This window comes from Ixodes scapularis, unplaced genomic scaffold (assembly GCF_016920785.2).
Source record: "Ixodes scapularis isolate PalLabHiFi unplaced genomic scaffold, ASM1692078v2 PGA_scaffold4__175_contigs__length_147842914, whole genome shotgun sequence".
Taxonomy (NCBI): Eukaryota; Metazoa; Arthropoda; class Arachnida; order Ixodida; family Ixodidae; genus Ixodes; species Ixodes scapularis.
The window spans coordinates 119,971,208-119,986,811 of record NW_024609879.1 but is presented as its reverse complement, the minus strand read 5'-3'; the positions used below and the strand labels follow the sequence as shown (position 1 = coordinate 119,986,811).

Genomic DNA, 15,604 nt, shown 5'->3' with positions numbered 1-15,604 from the left:
TTTGACGTCACCGATCAAAAGAAGCGAGGAGGCGAGAGGCGGGAAAATCAAACGCCAAAAATAAAAAGGCGCGCGCGCGCGCGGGAAAATTTTTTTTCGCTATGCGGTTTTTTTTGCGTGTCTATGACTGCAACTTGCATCGTTTTACACAATAAAAATAAATACGACCTTTGGGGTGTCAGTGCCCCTTTAAGCTGATCTCGTTTATTCATAACACTTCTTATGTTAGTAAACGTAACTGAAACAGATGAGAAAAAAGTAACATGTTCGCCACTGCTTCTTGGACGTAGCTATGACACTTCTGACAGTGTCTGCGAATTAGAAGATGTCGCTGCCTGATTTTTACGAGAACGGGTGGAATAGGCTTGTTCATTCGAACGTACTCGGTCATGGTCGCCCGAAATAGTTTTGGCACCAGCCAGTCTTTCGCGTGTTTGTTCCCGCAGCCTGTCACCGGCCCTTTTTGACGCAGTAGCTCGGTATCTTCTTTTGAATTCCGTTTCAAAAGTTCTTTTCTCGAACCATTTCACTTGTTTCGCCCGTCCCTCGGTGTGGAGAGCAAGTTTTTTTTTTTTTTTTATGATATAGTTGTACCGCGTAATTTTCAAGCGATGCAGGGACAACACTTCGGTTGTTCACAAGACGGTCTTACTTCAACGCAGTCTGTTCTTTCCGACAAAGAGGGTCTCGAGAGTCGATAAAATAGCATCCCGATGACTAATACAATACAATACAATACAAACTTTATTCTCACCACAGATACATGTGGTGAATGGGAGGCCGGAGAAAAAGCTGCAGAAATGCAGCTTGACGAGCTCCGGACCCCCCCCCCCCCCCCCCCCCCCCCCTCAGCAGCTATGACGGAGCACAAAAACAAATATAATGCGTTCAGATACAAACAGTGCAAATATAGTGCGCACATAAGGAATACATTCTTAAGTATTAAAACACAAATTGAGCATACTGCTGTTTGACATTTTCACTACATCTATATTTTGATCACAATATTCATTCAACAAAAAAAGTAAAGCATAACGTATTGTTTGTTTTCCATAATTTGTCCTGCATTTCGGAATTTTCCAAGGTTGGTGATGTCTAGACGGGTAATGATTCTCTGTTCCTTTTAATTCAGATATTTGAAGAATTGCACTGGAACGGCCGTAAGTAGCATTTCTGTAAGCTATTGTTAAACGGTAGTTATAAATTTGCTGTATGTTAAGGATCCTATATAATTGAAACAATGATTCGGTGTGATTCGTATCACCTTTTTTGTAATAAATGTATCATATTTAAATTTGAATCAAACGTATTTCCCCAGACGAGATTGCAATAACACAAATGGGAATAAAATAATAAGTTACATAAAACCCTTTTTACGCTTTTCGGTAGAACATGTCTATGTTTGATCATAATTCCTACAGATTTACCCAGTTTAGAGCAGAGCTTTCTTATATGGTTAGTCCAGAGCATATTATCAAAAAAAAAATAACTCCGAGTGTTTTATCACTATTTACAAATTCAATGTGCAAGAATCCAAAGTTGAGAGGATTGTATAATCTATCGCTCGAACCACGTGGGCGAAATATTATTGCTTTTGTTTTTGAGACATTAATAGTTAAACAATTTACTTCAGCCCATGTTTTTAATTTTATAAGAAACGCATTTGCTTTATTTACAAGACCCTCCTCAGATGAATCTTAAAAAAATACACTGGTGTCGTCTGCATAGATAATATATTTGCAACTTGAATCGAGTTTCACTATGTCATTTATATATAACAAAAGAAGGAGTGGCCCGAGGATACTTCCCTGGGGAACTCCTGATAATATATTTAAAGGTGTTGATCTCTGATTTTTAATTTGCACAAATTGGGAGCGATGCTGTAAATATGACTTGATTAGTGTGAGTGGAAGGTCGCGAATGCCATAAGAAAATAATTTATCTAGCAAGATTAAATGATTTATGCAATCAAATGCTTTGCTGAAATCTAAGAACAACCCAAGCGTCAAAATTTTGTCTTCGAAATTTCTAAGTATATGTTCTTTTTGAACTAATAAGGCTGTTTCTGTTGATCTATGTTTTCGGAATCCAAATTGACAGTCAGTAATGAGCGACTGCTTATCACAGAAATTAATAATGCGGGAGTGAATAATCTTTTCTAACCTTTTTGAGAAAACTGGAAGAATGGATATAGGACGGTAATTTCCTAACTCATTTTTGTTTCCTGATTTGAAGAAAGCTACAACTTTCGCGGTTTGCATTTTTTTAGGAAAGATACCGGAAGATATTGCGAGATTGTATATGTATGTTATATATGGGGCAATAATATTTGCTACATATTTTACAGGTTTAATTTGTAAGTCATCCGCATCACGACTGCCACTGTCACTCAGACACATAATAGAGGAACACACCTCAGTCTCATATGTGGGCTACATAAAGAGCAATTCCGAGATAGGCTTAATATTTTCTGACGCTTCATGATAATAAGAGTTGTTCCCGATATTCACAAAATGGTTGTTAAATACGTTTGCCAGGTTTGAGGCACTTAAGACCTTTCCATTATGTTCAAAATTTTCAAAACTTTCTGGCTTGTATGACGTATTGAAAACACTATTTAGACGTTTCCATAATATATCGGCCTTTTTTAGACACTCAGCATCAAACAGACTAGAACAATAAATTCTTTTAGATTTTCTAATTTCCGCTGTTAGTTGGTTTCTGTATTCTTTGAAATTGACTAATGCCACTGCCTCACGTGTCACAAGAAATGTTTTATAAAGTTTATATTTTATACGCGTCCTCTTAAGGAGTGCAGTGGTCATCCAAGGCTTTCGTCCTTTTCGAGCAAGTTTAATAGTTTTATTTGGAAAACAAGAAAAAGAAACCTGTTTAAATTTTTCCAAAAACGCGTTGTATAAACTATCCACGTCTTTTGAGTTCAGTACATCGGTCCAGTCAGTGGCCAATAATTTCTGCCTAAATGCATCTAGTGTAAGTGGTGTAATGTTTTGCAGAGTCATAGAATTTGTATCACGCTTATGTACCTCTCGTGTTGTGTCAGCTAGCATAAATATGGGCAGATGGTCGCTAATATTTGAGCTCATTATGCCAGCTTTGATCTTTTCCTTCTCATGGTTTGTAATAAAAAGATCAATTAATGTTGATGTAGAAAGTGTAGTGCGTGTGGGATGAGTAATTACATTAACAAAATTGTTCGCCGTTAACAATATTAACAAGTCGGCCGCGTTGGGGCTAGTTTCTAACAAAATAATATTTAGATCGCCACCAATAAAAAGAACATATTTGCCTTCGTTTGCGTGACGCAGCAGTTTATCTAGAAATGTCAAAAATCGTGCCACATTCTCGCTGGGCGGACGATATATAACAGCAAAAATATAAAAATCCCGTTTTATAGACAGTATTTCGTAGTCAACCGTAACAGATGTGTATTCACTAATATTTTCGAAATTATCACTCGCTACAAGCATAGCGACACCACCCCCCCCCCCCCCCCCCCCCCCGCGCGGAAACACGATTTTGATAAAGATGATTATACTGGGGGAGAATAAAAAAATCTGTTTCATCTCTGTGCCACGTTTCCGTGAACATTATTACATCGAACAAGCATTTACATGACTCAAAAAGAAACATAAGGTAGTCTATCTTGGTTCTAGCTGACCTAACATTCAGGTGAAAAAGTTTCAAGAGTTTACTTGTTTTATTTGTTTCGTTACAAATAACATGCGGAAGAAACAGATCGTTGTCTGCCACTACCTAGCAGAAAAAAACAAAAAGGAAAACTCTTATCCTACAATTTTGGCTTAACAAATATTGTCGAGATCACCGTCGTGTCCTATCGATACGATATCTGCGGTTTCAGATCTACGGGCCCAGATCTTGCTGTTTCGCACCCACACGTATTTCCATCCCGCGTCTCACTTTTTTGCAGTGGCCTTTCCAAGTAGTTTCTTCAAGGTCGGGCACAAATGCTCGTTTCCAAAGACCGCGGTGTCAGTCGATAATCCAAAGTCTTTGTTCGTGAGTCGCTTTTTCCTGGCTTTTGCAAGCACCTTTTCGCGTTTCTCTCTTCGTACGAACTGCACAATAATATTTTGCTTGTTTAGTTCTCGTGTGCGGACTCGGTGACAGATTTCAACATCTTGTTTATCAATCGGTTCGCCAATTAGTTCACCAAGCTTGCACAAAGTTGCATGAAGATTTTTGTTTTCAATAACTGCCATTCCTTTTATCTCTAGGTTGTAGGCGCGAGAGTGCTGTTGGCATTGAACAACGCTCATCCGGTTTGCTTTCACATCCCCCTCAAGGGCGTGATACCTCGCTCGAAGCTCATCATTTTCTTTTTTTAACGCAGAGACTGTCTCGACTTCGCTTGCAAGTTTCTTCTTCATGTTCTCAAATTCAGCATTTATAAAATCCATACTAGACTTCACTTCCCGTATATCTGAACGGAGGTCACGAATTTCATTGCGAAAGTCCCTCTCTATCGTTTCCCTCAAGGATTTCCACTCGGTCCTCATCTCATCCCGAAATTCTGCGAAAAGGCGCGTAAGGTCCTTCGCCATTGGGTGGGTTACACCTTATCGTGAACAACAACACAATTGGCAGCAGCGACGGCAAGTTTTCTAAATGTTCGGGTAATATTATATAGTAAAACACCAACCTGCAAATTAGTGCAGTTTTAGAGTGATGCGTGGACTGCCGTCGCGGCTGCCAAGTGATGAGCGATGCAAGGATCCTCCTCTTATAGTGCAGACGACAGCAGCGGCCTCATACAGCGGTCAGTTGGTATCGTAGACGTCCGAGGGGGAGGCAGCAACAGTGACGGAGCGTATCCAGCCAGGCACAGGATCTTGGGCTGTCGACGATTGCAGGAGTAGCGTTATCAACCGGAACAGGCGATTGAAGCAGTCTGCAAAGTAGCGCAGTTTTAAAATGATGCGTGGACTGCCGTCGCGGCTGCCAAGGTTGCTCTTCGCACATCGTGATGAGCATTATTAACTTTCTATGCACAAATAAAACCATCGCCATTAAAATGTGGTTCAGAGTACCTTCTCCTACTACATCTCTGGTTAATACGTCAGCGTTCTGATCGTTTCTTCCGCCCCATGTTCCACTTTAAAGTTATGTTCTTGCAGTAGCAAGTTGAACCTGGTAAACGAGAATTGGGGTCACGGGCGTTCATCAGCCATTTGAGTGCACTGCAGTTGGTTATCACCTAGAACTTTTTTTCGTACAAGTAACACCGGAAATGCATAAGTGCCCTGACTACCGCGAAAACATTCTTCTTCCGTTTTAGCATATTTATGTTCGGCCAGATTCGAGTTCCTGCTGGAATATGCCAATAGGGTGCTCGTTTCCCTCAAACACCTGAGCCAACACTGCTCCCAGTGCACTCTAAGAAGCGTCCGTTATCAGAATGAAGGCTTTAGAAAAGACCGGTAACCTCAAACAAAGGAGCCTGTGTCAGTCCATGTTTCAGAACATCAACCGCCGCTTCAGCTTCTATGCTCCAGCTGAAAGTGACCTTCTTTGACGTGAGTGCAGTCTTCTAGAGTGCCCATTTTGGATTGTGACGTACAGTCAGAAACAAAAGAAGATTGGCATCTTTCTAAGCACTCCGACATTCACCATTCGCGAGAGGAAGAATAATCGTCGGTCCTAGATCTTTTTGCAAAGTGCAAGAGCGTGTGTTTCTTAAATCAACTAAACCTTGGACGTTGCGACGTAATAAAACACCGCGTACAAATGTTAGTAGATACTCTTGTATACAGAAGAGCCGATATAATACCCTATGCGAAGCGAGAAGATATGAAACTTCAGGTCAGAGAAATGCTGCAGAAAAACCTAATTGAACTCTCCACATTCCTGTAGGGAGCTCCTGCTATGTTGGAAGAAAAAGCAGGTGGGTCATTCAGGTTTGTGATCGACTACAGAGATTTGTACAAAGAGGCTTCAGTTGATCCTTACCCATTGCCCAATATGGTAAAAACGCTTCTTCTTTTGTTATCTGCACGCTACTGTCCAGTAGTAGATATGGCCGCCGGTTACTGGCAAATAGAAACGGAACCGAGTGACAAAAAGAAGACCGCTTTTGACACACCAAGGGGGCACTATCAGTGGAAAAGAATGCCATTGGGACTGGTTAATAGCTCCGCCCTATTTCAGCGTAAGGCGGATGCAAATTCGGCCGGCACTCTGGGCAAGACATGCTACTTCCATCGACTCAGACAATTGATCGTCACTTCACTGTCGCGTCGTGCAAGCAACTGAAAAAAAGGCCAGCTTTCAAGGCACAGTGTTATGTAAGAAAAGTAACAGTGACCAGTTCCAGTCCCGATCCAAGTACCCACCTTGTGCAGAGCTTGTGAGCTCCGTTTATATGGCCCGGCCACTAGAAAGAGCTGATTTCGCGCTCCTTCAGCGCGTAAGTTATTCAAGGCTATTGCGTTCCGTTACTTCGCCGTCCTGTATACTGCGCGAGCGCTCGAGGCATCGCCGTACCCGATGACGTGTAAACAAACTTAAACGGGGTGAGATCAGGGCGGTGTTAATATTGCGAACGCTAGCCTGCATCGCCAAAAAGTAAGTGGCGGTATGTTAGAAACGATTTCTCTTTAAACTCAGCACATCTACGAACCTCCAACGAAGTTAGACCTGTAAACAGGAGAGCTCACAATTGGTTTTTAATTGTATTGTAATGTCACTAGTTTTAGTCTGAGGTAATTTATAAACTTATAATAATAAAAGTAATTAATTATAATTTATAATTAATTACTTCTTGAAAGTAATTCAGCCATCTCTGGATAGCGCAGACCAGAGCCATAGATGTAGCGAGTTTGGCCATTCGTTGGAAAGACTAGAAAACAAAGGACGAGGCGCCATCGGCCGAAAGTGGGCTGGGCGTGTTCCAGGGCGTCTTTGGAAATTCGAATGTGGCCAACCAGAAGCCGGAAATAATGCCCTGGTGGTGGTCGCGAGAAACAATCTTGATAAGAGCGTCGAAGTAACTCTGGGTGACTAAAAGTATCGTGCACGTGATGTTTCAATCACGATCATCCAAATTCATGGTGGAAGAGTGCTACTAGCTGAACGATCGACATAATTCGTACGCCAGGCGCCGATTGCCGGGATTTTGTCACTCGAGTAGTCACACTCTGTCCGAGCAAAACCGACTTGAGTGGCACATTCGTTTCTTACATCTTTCTGCATGATCATGATAGAAACATCGCGTGCACCCTATTTTCAACCAAGAAGAGTTACTACATTGACCTCTCACGCGCTTATTAGAATAATATACCTATGATTAAAACAGTTTCTTCCTACCACCGCTAGGGGACTCTTTTCGGCTTCTGGTTGGTCAAGAGAGCATGTCGAGCCCTCTTTCTGAGTCTGGAGCACGCTCTGTCTCTGCCCTCGCCTCCCATTCACCAAAATCTCTCTATACACGGCCCTGGTGTGCGTCCGGTGCATCGAGCCTGTTGTCTGACACCACCTGCTAGTCGTGCCTGCAAACGCGCGGCAGTCTCCGGCATCGTCTGCTATTCCACCTCCGTCTATTGTCTATCTGCAAGCCAGTAAGACGCGGTCATGAAAGCGGCGCGTCGGCATTTGTTACCGCCTGTGTCCGTCTGCTATTCCGCCCTCTTGGAAAAACGTCTGCAACGCTCGCAAGACGTGACCATAGAAGCGGCGTCCAAGCTTTTTATCATGAACGAGCCACTGTCCAATACAAGTGTCTTTAAGCGTGTGTCGATGTGCAGTAAGAAAGAACTGAGAGGACTAAAAATAAAAAAATAAGTAATGTGCAGTTCTTTTATATTTTCTGTTCTTGTTTCTTTCTCATGGCATCCAGGGGGAAAAAGGGTAAGCGTCATGGTGCACAGCTAAAACGCGACCTAAAAATATTCGCTTCGGCAGGCCAGGTGCACTGCAGTACTTGAGAGCCACTTGCCTGACGAAGCGAAATAACGGTTGTATACCTGGACAAACTTGTCTGTCGAAGTGAAATGGCGGCAACATACCTGGAGCCTCCAACCAAATGGCTCGCAAATTCTTACCTGTTAGGTATCTTCTCAAAATTAAACCTTTGTTCTTATTACGACGGTAGCGCAATTCAAAAGGCAGCGGGGCCACTTTTGCTGGAACCGACATTTTTACTTAGCATCAATACGCGCCAACAAACAAATATATTTGTTTGTTATATTGCCCTAAATTTATATATAAAAAACGAAAATAAAGAAAAACCAAGACATTTTATTTCTTCAGTCTGCAAGAAGCACACACGTGCCATGACACTATACATTTATTTAGTAAGAACAGTGAGATCCCTGCGAGTAGTGGCAACTTTTTTACAACTTTAACCTTTGGAAACAGGTAAATCTGTTTACGCTACTGCATTGAAGATAGAAAAAAAAACGTTGCCATGTTGGGAACTTATGGCCAGCGTTGATCAGGTATCAGGGGTTGTGCACCGGGCACAAATATATACTAAGTGCTTGGCTTAGCTGTGCGCACGTGCAACTCAAGACACCAGATGGACCGCTTGTGATGGCAGATGGCGCCACAAGTACGCGAGGCCACGCGCTCCGCTGGTTCATTTAGTTTCGTTAAGCACTGTACTACCGGGTTGGAATGAAATGTGAGCTGTTACGGAACTTGCATAGCACCGGGGGGCAGCGCCCAAGCTTGGGTTGTGTTGCGCAAGGCTCAAACACATTGGACTAGGACGCACACCCTCGCTTCCCCCACTCTCCACCCCGCAATTTTGTATGTTTACAGAGTCCTCCAGGATACGCAGTATCTGTCGACGACCACGCGCTCCGCAGTTAGCATTTTATTTGAACCCAATGTACACGCCCTGTATAATACAAAGTTTGTAAAAATGTAGTTAGTGCACGCAACACCCTCTTAAGGTAATTTACCTTGAAAACAAAAAGGATTCCATTATACAGCGTCTTTGTTTTCACTTGTACTAGTTTTTGCTTGCTTTTTACTTGATTTTACTTTACTTACATGGGTTCTGTCTTCACTGTGTTTTTAACTTTTTGTTTTATTTTAACTGTTTTTTTTTTTTCGGTTCCGCGGAGCTTCTTGTGTGGCTAAGTGTCAATTTGAGAATTTGATTGCAGGTGCCCCACCGAAAACAAAAAGTATAATTGTCTTCAAATTGGATTTCAGGTTTCCAGCAAAGAATCCAATTAATTTTCCTATTCCATAATCCAGTTGGCCAACAGTTATGCAGCTTTATTTGGGGAGGGGGGGGGGGGGGTAGGGGGGTAGGGAAGTGTTTGTCGATATGTTGTTTTCATTCTGTTGCAAATTTTCTGTTATCTCATTATTTTCATTCCTAAAGTCACTGGAACATTTTCCGAATCACACGCATATTTTCAATGTTTAGCTTTAAATTATATATCTATATTTTCTTTGTATTGTCTTCCCCGCTAAAATAATGCCCCGGCAAGGGAAATGTAAATACCTAAGTAAATAAATAAATAACAAAGCGAGCTCCGCTAACGTCAGACGCAGCAGTATTCATAACAATTAATCGGCTAATTGACTAGAATTACCTTATGAACTTTTAGAGTATTGGTTTTATTATTCATGTTCAAACTACAGTTTTAAAGCCAATTACTAATAATGACAAGAACGTTCATAAGCTTTCGCATGTTTGGCGGAAGATCAAAAAGTGCGAGCATAGAAGCGCGTTTGATTATTTTAGTAGTGCGTTCTGAATAATCTGCAGAAGAGTGACTGGCACTTTGTCGTTATCTAGGCAGCGTCCGGTCGACGCTTTCACCAACCGCGCGCTGCCGAAATAATGAGAATAAGGGATCGGCACTGTTACATTGATCAGGTAAACAACGTCTACTAAACAACAAAAATAATCCAAGTTTCTTAAGTGCGCTGTTATAGCTGTAGTACCACATACCAGAAAAGTGTATGTTGAAAGTTATTTTGACGAGCCGTGCTTAGACACGTTCTGACGCAGTATGGTGAATACAATTCCAAACAGTACAATTAAATTGAAGTTTCGCGCGCACCAAGCAACAAAATAGCCGCGCATAACATGCAGGCGAAGAAAAGTGTTTTGTAAAGTGAAATATTGGCACCAAGAATCTTAAGCAAGGCATTAAGAATAGTCGATACATGGCGAGTAAAGTTCAATGCCGAGTCCACCAAAATTCCAAGATCACGAGTTACAAACACACGGGCCATGGCAATGCAGTCTAAGGTGTATGTAAATACAAATGGGTCATGCTTCCTGCTCAGCCGCATTACCCTTGTTTTCAGCTCGCTCTGAACGAGGGAGTTATGTTAACGCTAATGAGACAGTGCTCAGGTGTCAACTTGAAGAAGCACGCAGTCAAAAAGAGGGCAAATACAACGAAATAGTTTAGTGTCATCAGCAAACAACAACATTTTTGAGTTCTTCACACAAAGTACAGCATCATTTACAAAAATTAAATATAAATGTGAACCAGAATTGCTTCAGCGTGGCGCTCCAATGGGTGATGAATGGAAAGCAGATAAAGCATACGAAACACGAAGAATATTTCTTTGACGTGAAAGATACCTTTGGACTGAATCAAAGCAGGTAGAGCACAAACTATTGCTCTCAAGTTTATACAGAAAATGTCAAATCACTTAGACCCATTGAAGTTTATTACAGTCCCTAAAGTTGTCAGAAAGAAAAGGGAAATAATGCCGATTAATTATTTATGCCCATCGGAAGATATGACTTCTACTCATAAGCACTCTGAGTAGGATTGCCGCGTGCACAAGAAGCGTCCAAGGTTAGAACCCCTCCAGTAAATTTCCACCCATGTCAACATGATCACGGTCTTTGCGAAATAATAAATAGCCCGGAGATAAATGTTCTTGCTAAGAATATTCACCACAAGCTACGTTTCAGCAAGGAAAACAACGGTGAAAGAGCTGCTTATAGCTTCGGATATAAATTGTAAAACTTACTTTCAGCGCCCGGAAACTTTTCTCGTATAAATCGAAGTGCCCAAATTCTCGATCTGCCAGCTCGACCTGTCTCGGGCCATCTTCCGTACATTGTCTTTTCAGACGGTTGCGATTGTTCTTTTAGAGCGTCAAAGTGGCGAAAAAAGAACCCCTCAGGCCAAATGTCCTGTGTACTCATTTTATCAAATTAATTGGTTTTGTTGTGCGTATGTTTAGAGAGCCGAAAATTAGTCAGCCTCTAAAGGGGTATTCACACGAGGGAGAAATCCCGGGGATTTCTCCCCGGCACGCGCGCATCACGAGATGAAAACGCGAGGCTTTTGCACATCGCAAAGCCTGACGTTTTCGTCGTGGGATGCGCGTGCCGGGGAGAAATCCCCGGGATTTCTCCCCCGTGTGAATACCCCTTTAGGGTGTCTGGTATTTCAGCTGCAGAGGAGAAATTTAGCGAGCCCATTACATCCGCTAGCCACGCATTAGTAATACACGACCGCTTGTCGGTGTGATCCTCATCTAGAACTAAAAGGGCAACTATGGGGATTGAACACATAATGCCTGGGTTCTGCAGCGCGAGCTTTCGATCCACGTGCTACGAGCCGGGGTGAGCTAACACAGCCGGCCAACGATCCCCGGTTCCTAATTTTCTCAAAATTATCGCTCTTAACAGAGACATGAAAGGTTGAGTTGCTATTATATTTTATCACAAGCTTAGCGCACGTCGTTGACTTGCCTTTCAAAACATTTGTCGGGAATCTCGAGATGCCCGATTCGATGGTACTTGTGTCAAGCCGGGACATAAATACTGCACGCTGTCTTGACTGACGTGGCAGGGTGTCGTCTCGCTAGAGCTATACGGCAAGCAGCCGGGGTCTTTCACGTACGCAAGAGGCCATAGAACCGCGCCTAGGTACAATATACCCGTTAATATTAAGACCGTCAGAAATTAGGGTTGATAGCAGAACCCTTGAGTTTAGCTGTGAGAAATAAAAATGTTGCACACACACACATCCGCGCACAAACCCGGGCAAACATATTCATGCGAATCAAAAGTGTAAATAAACCGGTAAAAACCCGGGAACAAAGCCGTCTCTGAAATACAAAGACACATAAGACTGCTAACGAGTAGCAATGCGAAAGAATTCGTATACGTAGCGTATTCCTACAAGTTGGGCGCAGCGCTGAGCCAGGTCGGGCGACCTCTGGGTAGGCTCTGAGGCCGGCCGCTCTGCAGAGCCCGGCCACCCTCTCCCTCTTACCGGCGACCGGGCCGCTGCGTCATGAAATGGGATTCTCCGTGGGGTGGCGTTCCTTGGAACTATGCCTCGCGGCAGTCAATGGGAGTTTTTTTTTTTTTTTTATCTATTCGCTGCTACAGACTACAGGCTTCCCTCCATGGGACAGTTAAAGCTTTCGCATTAAAACACAAGAAGAAAAAATAATCCAACTGTGCAAATATACTATCAACTACCTTGTTTTTTTTTTTGTTTTTTTTTGGGGGGGGGGGGGCGGTATTCTCCTCCTAATTGGCAGTGGCCTATATGGTTAAGGTCATAAGCAGGTAAAACCATTCAGAAAATGTTAAATGCTACCACAGATTATATCATCCTATACCACACAACAAACATATGTAACCCTAAATTAATTGTTAGGTTCAGCCAATTAAGGCAGCCCAATATCACTCCACAAATTCATGACGTCGCTTCATGTTGTCCTAAACGCAATCCAGTCCTTCATCCGTTGAATATCTTCGGGTGAGAAGTGGTTTTTGTAGTCTCCAGGAATACCCTTGCGAACGAAGTTCCCTTTCTGCACAAACATTTCCTTACCACTAAACTTCTGACCGAATATCTGTAAAGATTTGAGCTGCCTTTCAGGTGGGAGAGCAAGGAGATTAGGTATCATCTCCTTAGCGCCGTCGTTCACTTGCTTTTTGAGGCCTTCCAAGCTAGTGAATTTGACCACTTTCTCGAGCAACGAGTCGTCAGTTCTCAGGTTTTGACCGTACTCCTCCCCTAGAAAGTCTGCAATCTTTAGAACGCAAACCGCGGTGTTCTTTTTTAAGTCTTCGTATCTTAAGAAAAGGACATTCAAACCTTTTCGGTGTTCGTACCAGGAAACCAAGTTGTCAAAGTACTCTCCGCAGCCAACTTGTCGGGCGAGGAACAACTCGAGGAACTGGTCGAAGTTTGAGTCTGCTACCCCATAGTGAGGGATACCTTTGCAATGGTAGTAGAAGGAGTCACAGCAGTCGTACGGGTTTCTAGCCACGCATGTGTACTTGGCCTTCTCCGAATAAGGCTGCTTGTGGAATGGAAGGTGGCACTTGATGGCACCTGGTCGCGCCATTTTCTCCGCCGCTTCGGTACCCAGGAACTCTAACCAAGGAGACATCAGCGTGAGTTCTGTGAAGTCCTTCGGGAGGGCACCATCGTTCAGGATGCAGTGCACGATGTACTGAGTCCACGTCGTGCCCGACTTCGGGTAGGTGACGATAAAGATGTCGTCGGACCGGGGTTTGTAGGACAAAGCGGATCGCACGGCGTCTTCGTCGAGGGAACTGCTGATGTAGAAGCCATGCAGGTCCTTGAAGAGAGGAGCAAAATTTACGCCCTGTCCAGATGACATTTCTCCTGCTTTATCCTACAAGTTGGAAGAGAAAGTGTTTGAACTCTTATGGTCACCAGCAGTCTAAGAAACACGGGGCGTGGTGAGCGGGCATGTCACTATCGTTGTGCTGTTAATAAGCTGGCAAAATTATCTAACAAAAATTCCTAAGAACGAATCATAAAGTGGGAAGCGTCAACGTATTTAGCCAGGCCCTACTTGTCTAAAGTGGCTCGCACTTCTAATCTTACCCGGATCTTTACATAAACATTTCCTGATTGCTTCTGAAAAAGGTTTCGTAGAATATAAAGTAAAAAAATAAGATACGGTATTCTTTACCTAGAACGAGGTCATTCAGCCATTTTTCGTGACAATAACACCCATCTTATTATTATTACTGATTTCTTAAGTGCAATTTCAAAGGAGACAGACTGCCGGGTATTCAAAGCCGTCAAAGACTCGTGCGTGAGTGAACTAAAATAATGAGTGTGAAGGATTCGTGTTTCGAGGGAATACTAAAAGTAACCCTTAAAAGTACACTGGAACACTACAATACGCCGTTTCACTTTACGGTGTTCGGATATACGGGCCCCCAGAGCGAATTCATAGCTGGAAGTATGTCCCATGATGTCCCCGTTGCGAGGAGCAACGCGCAGTACACGACTCACGTGACACGTGTGACTCGTGCCCCCCACAGCTCTATGTCTACTAACAGAAGGTATGTGCACTGGATTCTTTACCTGAACTTTGTCGATTGAGCGCGGGGCAAAGATTGGGTAGTGATTGAACACCACCTTGAACATAACGCTGGCGCACCGTTCGACGTCGAGGGTCAAGCGCAGAGTCGAAACGCAGACAAACAATCTACGTTGTTGTCCCCATCGCTGTAGTCCTTAATTTAGCTACTAGAGGCGCGACGGCTGTATCTTTTTCCAATTGCGGATTCACATCACGAAGTTTGCCATCACTCCCCGCTTGACCGATCAAATGTTGCTGACCTAACGCTGGTATCTGCCTTGATATTAACTCAAGCATGTAACATTTTGCTATCAAAGGCTTCAGAGCAAAATTTATATCATAAAATCGCCAGGTTTATTACTCGGTATTTTGGTGTTTGTCGATAAGTTCATAAGATAATAAATGACACGCACCACACTTTATCTACAGTCAGCTCTTAAATCAGCCCTGGATGAGCAACAGTTAGCTGTAAGAGAGGTACAAAAATATAAAGAGCCGCTGAAACTACCTTTGTGCGCACCCTAGCCTAGTCACATAGCAGAGCATAGTTCTCTTAGATAGCGATGGGTGCTTTCGAATCCACGAGCTCACTATGCCCTTGCAATAACTTATCCGTCTGTACATCAAATGATCAAAAGCAAGCTCCTATGTGGAATGTATTCAAAAGTTAACGCAAGGACACTCAAATTTGAATACGCTTCATTTATTTATTTTGTGCCAATTTATGGACAAACGCTATTTTATTGTTGTGCTTTATAATTTAAAAAATGTGTCTGGGGACCCAGCCCCAGGAATTGGAACTCCGCCATTGAGGTTCGGGTGGAATCCTGCCTGAGATCCAGACAATATGGTCTGGGACTAAATTGTCCCTGTTAGAGCCACTAGATGAGCTATGCTTAGAAAATCGGCACTCTGTTCCCAGATATTGTTGTGGGCGCGGTCATATTGGTGCCTGTGCGGAGCAGACGCAACTGCCGACCGTCATGATTCAAATGTGCGTTGCCTCAACATTAGCGTCGGTGTTAGGAAACTCATGTGATATGCTTTTCTCTGTCGCGAACTATTGAAACATTCGTGAAGGTCGGTAAAGCGTTTTTTGAGATTTTAGATCAGAATTAAAAAAACTGGCAACCATGATTTTAATACACAAGATGGGTAAGTGTAGTTACTCTGAGGAGTAGCTTATTTAGTGGCACCAGTCCCTGTCCCATACCTGCCAAGTTTTACGATTTTACCGTAAAGTGTCTGCTTTCCAGCGTTTCCTTAC

The 15,604-nt window shown here is 43.0% G+C and overlaps 2 protein-coding genes across 2 annotated transcripts; both read right to left on the bottom strand.

Moving 5' to 3' along the window:
* Positions 1 to 3,953: 3,953 nt before the first annotated feature.
* LOC121837851 lies at positions 3,954 to 4,586 on the bottom strand (the record flags this gene model as incomplete). Its single annotated transcript, XM_042293687.1, has 1 exon — positions 3,954 to 4,586. A coding segment is annotated over exon 1 (633 nt), but the record flags the coding sequence as incomplete, so codon positions are not given.
* An 8,110-nt stretch (positions 4,587 to 12,696) lies between these two features.
* LOC120836807 (sulfotransferase ssu-1-like) lies at positions 12,697 to 13,620 on the bottom strand. The gene has a single exon (XM_040205874.1). The coding sequence runs from the start codon at positions 13,618 to 13,620 to the stop codon at positions 12,697 to 12,699; it is 924 nt and encodes a 307-aa protein (XP_040061808.1).
* Between the last annotated feature and the right edge of the window lie 1,984 nt (positions 13,621 to 15,604).